Source organism: Botryllus schlosseri, chromosome 8, assembly GCF_051294905.1.
Source record: "Botryllus schlosseri isolate E-star chromosome 8, Bs_hap1, whole genome shotgun sequence".
In the NCBI taxonomy this organism is placed as follows: Eukaryota; Metazoa; Chordata; class Ascidiacea; order Stolidobranchia; family Styelidae; genus Botryllus; species Botryllus schlosseri.
This window is the reverse complement of record NC_137243.1, coordinates 24,059,353-24,072,556: the sequence shown is the minus strand read 5'-3', so window position 1 is coordinate 24,072,556 and position 13,204 is coordinate 24,059,353. Positions and strand designations below refer to the sequence as shown.

Below are 13,204 nucleotides of genomic sequence, written 5' to 3'. Positions count from 1 at the left end.
GGTTATGTAGGCTATATCACAGGATAAAATGGATTTCGTGGCGAGGTTTCAATCCCTGTGTTGGGAAAAATTAGGGAAATATTTCGGAAATTTTTATTTCAAAGGACTGTTCACTAATTTGATGAGACTGACAACTTCAAGTCGAGAAGGTTTCGCAGACATTACGAAGTCACCCTGAGTGACGTTACTTTCTCCATATTTTTATTTTATCCACAAACCCCACCCAAACGTCTCTAAACAGTGTTATGCTTCTATCAGCAGGTTATAGGAGAATTGGCCATGAAAATAAATTTCCACACTACGATAGTTCATGTCAGACGATTATGATGATGATATGATTCATGAGGTTTTAGCAGTTGTGGTGCGAAACTGCTCATGCTTTCTCAAATCAAAAAAATAAAATAAAAATTAGGTTATCAACCATTTCAAAAATTTAGAGGTCTCGCGGACCCCCTGAAATTGCTTGATGTTGGTGTCCCTGTCACCCAACAAAAATACGCATGATTAATGGAAATGGGAGACTTCGGCGTCGGCCATTACTGCGCCACGACGCACCAAGACATATGAAGTTAGAGGCCATGTGACATGCTACTCCGAGAAGTGTGCCAGAACGATCAGCAACGAGAAGACCTTGGCCGAAAAGGAATGCCCTTGTGCTGACCGAAAACTTCGATATATACACATATATGTTTAATTGTCCATAGGCGCCTCAATGGCTGTCGTCGAATGTTCCTGTCCTGGCGACCTTAACCCTACAGGAGAAATGCCATCCCACAAGGAAAAAATTATTTGCCAGTAAAAAAATACCGATATGAAATCATGTGCGTCTTTTAGTTTGGTACGTTTTGACGATTTCCATTTCTTCTGACATAGCAGATATAGGAGGTCACGCAATAGCATCATGTAGAGAAGTCAATATAACAACGATTCCGCCCGAAGATGTTTAATTATGATTTAGGGGTCCTACCTTTTCCAACATACCACATCGACCATATTGACCGATTCAAACATGAATTATATAAATTTGTCGCGCTTCGCGCGTTTAGGCGAAATACGGTGACTCATCAAACAGTACATGAAATTGGGTATAGCTGATATGTAGCGACAAAAAGCCCACTGGCTGAAGGGGGTCTGGGGTTTGGTTCATCACCTTATGGAGCCAAAGACCAACGTTTTTTTTTTTGGGGGGGGGGGCAGACGCAGTGCTGATTTTAGGTTTCCAATATTTGGGGGGCGATGATCGGTGTGGAGCTTCAGAAGGGGGCGATGAGTCGAAAAAGGTTGGGAACCACTGATGTAGACTATACCGTGTATAATGTTTAACTATCGAATGTGACTAGTTTAACAAATGCGTCTATTTTTATATAGCTCAGTGGTCTATTTCCCACCAGAAACCATTGCATTACCCATCAGTGGGGAATTCCCTACCGGCTGGGAACCACTGACCTAGATCGATATCAGCATCTTTTTTCCTAATAATTAAATTTACCCCTTGGTTATATAACTTATGATATGATAAAAGTGTGAATTTGTGTATGGCATGGAAAAGTAATATGGCTAAATTGGTGAAAATTTCCATATTTTGGGCATATGTCGTAGAGCAAAAACGAGACGTGATAGAACAAAACCAGCGGAATTTTGGAATCATCACGCCATAATTAGCCCAAATCAAGTGTCAATTCAAAGTCAACAAATTTTTAGTTCAAAATTGTTGGCCAGTGTTATCAATAACTGTTTCAAACCGTCGTTACATTAAAATATAACATCGCTTGGGTCCAGGTGAGTGTCTGATTTCAAAGACTACTCCAAGACGTTTCGACCCATTCCTATCGTTCCATTGTATCGATGTCTTGTGATGTTTTGAAATGATAAAATTATTATTCAACTGATACAGCTGAACGTGCCGATTTATAGCAAGGCCCACGTTCGAAACGCTTTGTTCAAACGGATGACGATAAGGAGTCTATACGCCTCCAATACAGAAGAAGGGATTCTGGAGTGAACCTCGAGCCCACGAACTATTTGTTCTGCAGCCAGTAGCGCAGTGGTTCCCAACCTGTGGTACGCGTACCACTAGTGGTACGCGAAGGTCTTCCAGGTGGTACGCGAGTAGATTCTGTTTTTTTTTCGAACGAAGGGAGTTAGTTGGGTTGTTATTGAATTTTTTGAAGTTTTTTCTTTACTATTTGTGAAAAAACAATTCCATGCATCCCATCAACCACGTCTGTTAATGCCTAGTTTAATAGAATTTGTTATTACTAGGGCGGTTTTTTTGACGTGTCAAAATAAGGCAATATTTTGTCAGAATTGAAGCGTTAGGTCAAAAAATTGTCAAAAATGTTTATAAAATCAAAATGTTTTGACCCCTCCTTTTCCTTTGTATCGTAGATTTTGCACTGTCGGTTAACTTATCATTTGATATTTTACAGCTTGTAGTCTCCTTTATTGGCCCAACGTTGTAGACAGCCCAATGTCTGCTCATCTTGAAACATGAACGGTTAAACGAAACAAACAGGTTGGCAATTGACATGGCGTTATGGTCAACGTACCGCAATATCCCAACTGGAGGAAGACTGCTTGCATTCTTATATCAAGAAGCACATGATGGAAAAGTGTGATGTTGACAACATTGTCAGAATAAAGCAACATGGTGATCACCAGCAATGTACGCACAACTTCAGTGTTGTCAGTCAACAACTGCTGCTGTTGAACGTTCTTTCTCCATTCTTCGCAAGCTACTTAGTAAGGACAGACGCTTTCTACCCGAGAATGTAGGAAAATATCGTTCGTCGTACTACAACAAATTTTAATCAACTCTACCATAATACGTGGTGTAACTACTGGAATTCTTGAAAGGGCCAGATATCGTTAAAATGTGGTGGCGAGATAGCGCAGTGGTATAATCCGCGGCTAGAACACCAATGGGTTGCGGGTTCGAGTCCGACCGAGGTCAACTTCCGAATTCTTATACCTAAGTGTTGGAGGTTTATCTAGGCTCCTCCTCGCCACCTCATCCGCGTAAGCAGTGTCTTACAAAAAGCCTTGAAGTGGGCCATGCTATAAGTCGGCAGTGATGGAATAAAAATCTAAAATATAGGCCTGGTGTAAATGACCATAGTAGTCGACAAACACCATGAATTCCCAAAACAACAACAACAATATCGTTAAAATAAAGTTTTTTCATGTAAAAATTTGTCAGTTTAAAGTCAAAAACGCTTTTTCGTGCCAAACTACTTCATAAGGACTGACAGTCCCAACCAAAAATGAATATAAGTAGTACAATTTCAACATTATGTGCCAAAACACCTAATTTGCATACGTGAGGCCAAAATTTGGTCAAATTCAATTTTTTAAGTCTAAATCCTCCGTTTTTTTCAAGTAAAAAATCGCCTTTGTTATTACGTCTCACAAAGGTCAAATAAAAGATTATGACGTCATAAATGGTAAAAACATTTTTGACAGCCTACTGCGCGCGTAACTTATGTAGGTGGTACGCGACCACTGCAAAAAACCTTGAAGTGGTACGTGGATGGAAAAAGGTTGGGAATCACTGCAGTAGCGGGTCGTACAGTGACATCAACTGCAGTTAAAATGGAGGTTTGAATCGCAACTTCGTTATCTTAACGTTATGTTACCGCCGAAGAATTTGAGAATCGACTTGTAAAGGTAACAGAATCATATCATATAATAATATTCTCATTCACCCAAGTTTAAAGGAGATGAGGGAACCGCCCGTGGCTGCCAGTAGAACAATTGATGTCGGACAATGAAGCGGAGTATGGACCGGAGCCGGACTGGATATCCGGCCGTTTCTGTTTTCATTTTTGGCGATAGCTGGATTCACATATTTTTTGATAAAGCCGGAGTCGCATCGGAGCCGGATTATTACTTTTTTCGATACAGTCCGAGCCGCTATTATACGCTCTTGCTGAGCAGGACTGTGTAACTAACAACCACACACCAGTATAGCCGCCAATACAAACATACAATGTTGTATGGCTCTTTGGGAATGGCAAATGCAAATATAGGGCCATCATGAGCCCTTTGACCTTAAAGGTTCGCCGGACACTGATGTAGCGTTAATGGTAGTAGCATTCTGACATCACGTGACCTCAAAGGTTTGCCTACACGTTCGTGTTAACAGAGATCAGTCGTTGTAATTTCGCGTTCACACGAGCTGGATCCGTTCCGAGGTTTGCACTATCCCTGGCGATGCGAAAGAAAATTAATTGTGCCATGGGTTCAATCTGTGATCTATTTTATGAAATATCTTACACATCTTCAAATCGTGTAATTTCATACATATACTTTTTCGCTAACAATCTCAATCTTCTCATGAACCAGCTCGTGGTAAAGAAGCTTTTTAATTCCAACCACTCAGACTGGTGACTGTTTTTCTTGTACCGAGGTATACGAAGGGAAATCTGTCATAAAATGACGTGAGGGTAGTACCGCCTTGAATCACGCCCTGTAATTATATTCCGGGATGCATTCCGTGTTGGGATTAATGACTAGTGTAACTTGAGGTGTAATGAGTTAGGAATCGTTCCTTAACTCATCCGGCCCTGAATGCGTTACCTCATGCTGCCGAGCGTCACATCTAATGACATCCGCTAGATCCTTCCTATTGGAGTAGACGACTCGCATAAATTATGATGGAATGAGTTTGTAACAGATCCTTAACATTATCACACTCGACTTTTTTCGATATAAATCCTGTATGTGTGTATATCTGTAAGATCATTCGATACGATGTATGAGTTTAGTTGGCGTTGTTTCTCAATTAGACACAGCGCGTACACAGGTGGGACGTTTTGTGATATGTAAAGTTAAGCTAACCAATGATTCTCGTGGTGTGATGCATATTAGAGAGGACATTGGCTCATCTACAATGAAATAATAATGCTTGACAGTAACAACTAGAAGACAATTACGATGACAATTTTAATATAGAATATGTAAGTACGAGAAGGGATTTTGGAGTAGAGACGGACATTTCAGTCTTGACCCCGCCGCCCCTTGATGCCATTAATGATGTTAGACTTCCTGTGCAATCACATTATTTCGATAAATCGTATGTATTATATGATGAAAAAACGGATAGTGTAGTTTTATCAATTCCCGTCATGGTATTGGTGGTGGAACCGCAAGTATTCATTATGTACAATTGTGTTGTATAATTATAAACAAAAACATACAGGAACAATTGAATCGTGAACAAGAACAACCCTGTCATTTGATGTTTTTTCATGATTATAAATGCGTGTCCTGTGTATGGTTATCAGAATGTAATTGAGCGAATTTCACGTGCAGTGCTATCCTCCAAGAAGATGCCGCGAGGTTCATGGTTGCAGAGTCGAATTTATGAATATGTAAACCCCAATGGAGCCTGGTTCAATTATCGACTTCTTTCTAATCACATTAGCACTCATCTTCACACGTCGACTACACAAGAGGGTACTATACAGGTATCCGCAATTTAATGTGTAGGTGATGGTATGGATGGAAATGTCCGTAGCTGTAAGGAAATGCACATGATCTGCGCTACATGTTGGCCATCGTATAACTCCAGGATTCTACGACGCCATCGGTTTGCGAAGTCGATAGCGCATTGGTTCATTGCGTTGCGATTGTCGGATTGCTAGCAGTAATGACGCAAATCCATCTCTTCCTTGCCTGGTCATTGTTTTTCTGCATTGTTATTGAACGTAACAATGCCTAATTTCACATCCATTAGGGATTTTGCGGAGGTTCTGGTGTTCTGACGATATCAATGTTTAGATTTCGGGAATCACTGCGACAAATGCATTCGATTAATACCAGTTATTATCAATTCTGAGCTGTTTATGATGAGTTGCGCTATCACCGGTGAACCTTGGCCAGTTCGTGCCTCACATGTGCCTCACCTCTCCTTTCGCGCTATATTTTTTGAACTATAAATACGCCAATTCCGTGATTTTGTATACAAACATGTCTTACAATTAGTCATTGATGAACATCGTTGGAAAATGCACATAAATATTGTTGTTGCAATTATTGAAGGTTTTCAGAATATTCTTTTACTCATCCTGACAACAGGCGAGGCACTGCCGCACTTACCTGCCCAGACAGATGTCACTGCTGTCTTCTAATATGGTACACAATATATCCTCACAACTGTATGTCGCGCACCACATGCTATTATTATAATTACCTGTCATACAGGAAGCAATTTAGTGTCCCTACTGTACAATGTCGTTTGTCTTCTAAATATATCACAAACTAACAAAACGAATTAGATTGGATCTTATCAAGCAATAGTATTATACATGTGAAAACCGATCGCATGAACATGTTGAAAACCAAATCAATGAATGTGATCAGTGGTTTTCAAACTGGGGGCCTGAAAGCAACTGAAAGGGGGCGCGGAACTGCGGTCAACCGGAAAACATTTTGGCGCTCGGCGTAATTTACTTCCGTTTCTTTGTTATTGCTCTGCGTATGGACCGAATTTCATATTTGATAATTCCCTCATCAACAGTCCTAACCGCCCATGCCATTAAACTATCCGTTGGGATTGCTAGCATTCTGGTTGCATTTTGTGACATGACGATAGCGGGCGCGAAATCTTTCACTATCGAAAAGGGGAGCGTATCTAAAACAGTTTGAGAACCACTGAATTAGATAATAGCATAGATTCGTGCATGCAAAATACATTAAGATGACCAAAATAATAAGACGATCAGCTCATGCGATATGGGAACACATGTAGGCCAAATGCATGAAATCGTGCCCATCACAGTCATAGGAAAACAAAACGCACCCAGGCGTCATCCGGCAGAGAGCACGCAGTTAATGAAGTATTGTGTACGCAACATTGAAGAAGCATCAAGTAATTGATAAGCCGATGTTTATTGCACTGTTTCCTCTGTCACAGGGATAAATACGAGAGACCGAATGCCTTCAGTTTGCTACTATTTTATCAGGGACCATCGCGATCTATGACTGACTGTCTCGCATGTAGTAATGGCTGAGATAGAAGTATAGAGACTCCTTGTTATTTTGTTTTATTTCATGTTTTATTTAATTTGTTCTTTGAGCACAGGGAATTGTGTCAAAATTGAACGTGTGTCAAAATTGCATAGGTATTTCGGAAACATGACAGTGACACGCATCATATAGGCTACTCATGCTGTTACTTAATTTGCATCAAATACACCTTATCATTTAATCATTGGTTGTTGTATCATTGTCGCCCTTCACGTTCTCGCAATTTGCTCAATTTATACTCTCGTTGATCGCAGCTGAGAGCTCATTTGTAGTGTTTGAGACGATGACCCGAGATGCGAGTGATAACACAGTAGTCGCTCATTCGACGGTTAATTACGTCACTCACGTATTGGCCTGCGGTTCAAATCATCAGATAAATATAAGATTAAGCTGCGATAGGGTTTGTTTGTTAGATGCCTATATACTGCGCATGTACTTCTATAACAATTGTTAACACACTTGTCGGTGTCAATGATGTTGGGAAATAGTAAGGTCCTCACATGGTATTTGATTTCATGAGTTGGCTCGAATTATTGCGATATTCGATAGTTAGATAGTTAGAAAGTACTAGACTTGGGTCGTTTTGCGGGTCACGATACCAGCAACAAGGAGTTGGTGGTCATAATCGAACAGATAACGAACATTCCATGATAAAGAAGTACGAGATTTGAGCTCGGTACGATATCTCATATTATAATATATATATATATTTATAAGTTAGTAAGGTTGGTGCGATGGTGATGTTTGTTTAAATATACAAAAAAGACAGTTTTTCGTAATTCTCTAAAGCAGGGGTTCTCAACCTGGGGGGCGCGCCCCCCTTGGGGGGCGTGAAACATCTGAAGGGGGGCGCGAAGAAGCGGTCACCTGAAAAAAAATTCGCGCTCCGCACGATTTACCTACAATACGCGCGTGTTTCTCTATATAGACCCAATTTCATATATTTTTATTCTCTCATCAGCATTCAAAACCGTCCATACCACCAAACAATCTGTTGGGGTAGCTAGCATCCCAATTGGATTTTGTGATATGACGATAAGGGGGGCGCGAAATTTTTCACTATCAAAAAGAGGGGCGTGTCTAAAAAAAAGGTTGAGAACCACTGCTTTAGACCCACCGGGTGTGGACCGATGACACGTTCGAGCAACAAATTTTAAACGTTTATAAATATTTTTTGAAAAGGCGGATATCCATGTTAATGTCCGCGATAGGTAGATCTTGTATCGAAGTGTTGAGAGAGCAAAAGATCTGCTATTCACGGCTGAAAATTTGAGGGCCAGAGATCATTTTGCAATTTTTGATCCATCGGTACCATATCTCCCATACTTTGAAAACTAAAACCAGGGGAAATTAAAGAGCCTGTAGAACTAAAATTGTTAACTCTAATTATTGGACATCCATAAGTATTGGATATTTTTATTGGGCCATGTCGTCGATCCCTGGTCGGAGGAAACTGATACCCTGAGATTTTCAGAAGTAAAAATGAGAAATACATAGATGAATACCAGTTGCAAAAATGCACATATCCACTCTCCAATGAAAGTCGGTCTATTCGGGCTTCTAATCAGGTTTGATATGGTGCGTATCATAATTTAGAATTAGGACCGAACACCCTGTTATTATGATCATGATCATCTTCAGTTATACCATATGGAAAGGGAGAATTATTCGTGTGATGAAGACGTTCAGGAACCTTTGAGGAGTACCACATCCGACCTTCAATGTTATTTGTTTGCCGACCCTGGTTTAATTATAGATCGGTATTCTGCAATTTCAATGCCTGATATATTCTTGGGCCTTTTATTTATGTAGTGTTTCGGCGCTTCTTCGATATACGCCCGAGATCAAACATATAAAAATTTTCAACCGTAAAATAAATTCTTTTTCGTGTTGGGATCGGGATGGGATTGGAGTTGTGGGTGCTGGATATTAGGGCTGGAAGTGGGTTATGGTTATGGAGTTGGGTAGGGTATTCCAATAGTAAGTTCGTGGGAGGGAGGTATTAGGGTTGTGGGTGAGGGATATTAGGGTTGTGAGTGGGAGATATTAAGTTTGTGAATGAGAGATATATTAGGGTTGGATGATGACGGATGTTCGGGTTGGGGGATAGAATATATTAGGATGGGGAGTTGTTGACGTTGGTTCTGGGACTTTATCACCCATAACCATAATATCACTCGCTACCAACCCTAATATACGTCATTCACACAACCCTAATGTAAGTCATATCCTAACCCAAATATCTCTCTGCCACAACACTAATATCTCTCATCCACAACTCTAATATTGGGATACCCTAACCCCAACGATTACTCTAACCCACTCCCAACCCTAATATTCCATACCCAACACGAAAAAATACCTTATTTTTCTCTTTATAAATATAGATATGTTTGGCCTCGGGGGTATATCGAAGAAACGCTGTTTTTTTCTAGAGCGAATAAATCGATTTGCTATTCAAATCTTGTTTCTTGATTACCTGACCCGATTCGATTTCCAATAGGTTAGCATTCAGTTCCAAAAGTCGAGATCCTATCGAATCGTTCATGGACTTTAGGGTGAGTGCTGTTTGATCGCGTTCTGCAAAACAGATCAATGACATGAACGGGAATATACAATAACTTTTTTAAACTGACAGCGAATAAATTCCCAGTTTATATGACGGCATTGAAAGGTATCGCGAGGGCTGCAGTAATGGGAATCAGGCTATTTCATGCATAATACAAAACCCGATAACTAAACCGTGTGATCATTAGATATACTAAAACGTGCAGAATGTACCAAATGATTTGATATTCCTGGCATATGGTCCGTATACAAGGTTGGCATGAGTCAATTGCGATGACGTTTTCTATTATGAATTTAGATGTGCTGGGCCAGTGCTCTTCAACCTTGCTATTAATATTATTATTAATGGCACATTTACAGTGGCGCTTATCGCCTTTTCAGGCTTTGAGCACCACGACACGAATATTTATAATGTTCATAATTCTTTGCCTTTCGTATTCTTGAGGACGACTTTCACTCTTTCTCTTAACCAGTCTAAAGTGATGTCGAGCAAAAATAATAATTTATCTTCAAATTTCTTGATGTCATAACCTACCTAAATCAGTATTACCCCATTGTGAAACTATTACGGATTGACCGGTACCACCGTCCTGAAATGTTGTCGCTGGCTGCGCCCAACATATTTGCCTACCCCTGCCAGCAATATCTATCCGACTATTAAAATGAATTTATCGTTACTCTGCTCATAATCGACAGTCGGGATAGCGAAGCGGTAAAAATAGCGATTGGTAGAATAAAATAAGGGTCTTCTGTATACTAATTCGATTGCTCGACAGTAGTCTAACTAGTATTGGCATTATAGAGGTATGCCTATTGAGATATCGGTAAAGTGCATAATGTCGATGAATCACATTTTGGTTGTATAGAAAAGGTACGTTTATCGTAAATCCTACCAATCACGTGTTTGTTACGCATTTCTCACAGGCGTAGCATACAACATAAAGTCGATCGTACCAGGATTTACGAGAAGAAACCCTTCGCCATGATTACCAACAACATTCTATTAGCATGTCTCATTTTGTACCAGATATATTCATCTGGAGGTGAGTATTACCGATGTCAAATTTCTAATTTATCTCGGCTTCGATTCGAACGAGTTGAAGCTAACTTTACGTCGCGTCAAACCTAAGACGGGGCACCGAGGGGATCAATAACAAAAGTCTCAAATATCAACCGTTGCACGAAAGGCATAGCTTCAAAAACTCGTCGTGAAAACTGATTCACAATGGTGATCGATGAAGAATCCCAAATATTTTTATGACTTCGAACTCCCGAATTGACAGTAGTTGATTCCAAAGCATTTTGCAGTTCGACCCGTTTCGGAAATATACACAACGTCAGAAATATCATGACTGGCATTTCCTTCCTTGGCCTTACATAGAGAGTGCAATATGATTGACAAAATTCGAAATCACTATTTTTCTGAAATCTTGTTTTGCATTTTCAGTGCAAGCACAAAAAATTGTCATCGTGGGGGGAGGCGTAAGCGGTCTCTCGGCCGCTAACTATCTATGTCGAAACGATATATGTGACATCACAATACTCGAAGCTGAGGACCGCGTAGGTGGAAGATTATACACCGATACGTTCGAAGGAGAAATTGTTGAGCGTGGAGCGCAATGGATGCATGGAATCGATGGAAACCCTGTCTACTCGGTAATCTACAGCAGTTAACTCCACGGTTCTCCAATGAATCTGCAGTGACGGTACAAGTAGTGATCAATTAAGAAGTACGTCTACTTCATCGGAGTACTCGAATAGATTTTTCTCCTAATAAAAACTATTAAGTTTCTATATTCAGGATTTCGACACGTAGAAAGTAGATTCCATCACTTTCACGAGTGAGCTTGCCATTAGAACCGCGTGAAATAGCCCACATAATTATCACACATAAATATCGTCTTAATACAAAGCCGGGTTAGGTTTGACAAGATGTTTGATAAACAACATAATATTCCCACTGTAATTTTAAGTAATTTTAGAATTTACAAAATAATTACATCATTTTTCATATCTTTCCAGCTTATATCACAAAATTATCCGGTCATCGTTGATGATCATGACGAAGAAGGGTCAATTCATCGCAGCAGTGGAAAAGCGGTGAACGGAGAGATGATAAATCTATTATACGACGCGGAAGGATTGTACGACGAGCTGAATGAAAAATTGATGGCACTCAATAATCCCAGCACTGAGAAAAATACTGTCCTCGTCAATGCCGCTAGAAAACTATGGGACGACATGTTAAATACGAAACCTGTCAACCTCGAAAAGGCTGTCACAGATGCCATTTTTCATTACACAATGACTCAATGGTCGATGGAAGACGGCGAGAGAGCGCAAAATGTCAGCGTACTTGCGTATCTGTATTATCACTATTTGGAAGGTGGCGATGTCATCGTGCCGCAGGGTTACTCTGTTTTACTTGGACTCCTGCAGAGAGACATTCCAAAATCCTGCGTCAATCTCAATACAGAAGTAACAAAAATCATTTGGGATGGCCCCGAGGTCACGTCACCCGGAAAAGTCAACGTGAAATACACTAACAATGATGGCACTGAAGGACAAATCAACGCGGATCACGTGATTGTAACAGTATCGCTCGGAGTATTGCAAAAGCATCACAGAACCATGTTGGTTCCGAGCTTTCCGAAGCAACAAGCTCAGGCTTTGGATACGATGAGACTCGGAATAGTAAACAAGATTTTCATGCATTTTGAGAAAAAGTTTTGGAATGATGGGGAATTTCCATATCGCTTCCTATGGGATTCAGACATTAAAAAAGAGTTCAGGGAAGACGCTCACTGGTTCACAGAGATAAGTCAGGTGGAGATTTATAGAGAAAATATATTGCTGGTTTGGGCGAACAACTATATTTCGACAGCGGTGCTGCATCTACCTGATCAAGAAATAGGGCGCAGGATTACTATGCTTTTACGGAAATTCATGGCGAATGATATGATTCCTTTCCCCGACAATATGTACGTGACGAGGTGGCACGAAAACAAACACTTTCTGGGATCTTACAGTTACATCGCTCTTGGCGAAACGACGGCCACACAAGAAATAGCACGCATACCGTTGAAAGTGAACGGCGTACCAAAGGTACTCTTTGCTGGTGAAGCGACGGACATCGGCAGATACAGCACTATCGACGGTGCCTATCGAAGCGGAATACGAGAAGCGAGTAGAATCGTCAAAACACACTCATCGGAGTGACTTGTGCTATGTGACATTTATTCTCCCTAACTATCTAAACTGCTATTTATAGGCTACCAGAAATTACGTATATGTGTATGTGTAACAAGAATATACAATTTGAGGCAAGAGAAAATTGTGCACGATGAACGTAATACAGGTTAGTTGCAGCTGTACAAGTGTACATCTACTTATACTGCGCAAGTATATATATATGTTCGTGGTAGAGTCAAACTGGTAGATAGTATCTACATCTGTGGTTCGTAACAGGGGCACCCGGGATACCAAGTGTTCACTGAATGACATTCAAGGGTTACGCGGAGTTCAGGAGACAAGGCACACATCTTGCATATACAATGTTTCGTAATGTCACGCCCGTCTTGGCCAATTCGCCACAATCCGCAGACGA

At 40.5% G+C, this 13,204-nt stretch overlaps 1 protein-coding gene across 1 annotated transcript; it reads left to right on the top strand.

The window, feature by feature from the left end:
- The first annotated feature begins 7,453 nt into the window (after nt 1–7,453).
- Nucleotides 7,454–12,950, top strand: LOC145444536 (spermine oxidase-like). The gene is made up of 4 exons (XM_080322522.1): nt 7,454–7,705; nt 10,522–10,640; nt 11,045–11,253; nt 11,620–12,950. Exons 2-4 carry the CDS (start codon nt 10,580–10,582, stop codon nt 12,814–12,816), a joined length of 1,467 nt encoding a protein of 488 aa, XP_080178648.1. The 5' UTR covers nt 7,454–7,705; nt 10,522–10,579; the 3' UTR covers nt 12,817–12,950.
- Nucleotides 12,951–13,204: the final 254 nt, after the last annotated feature.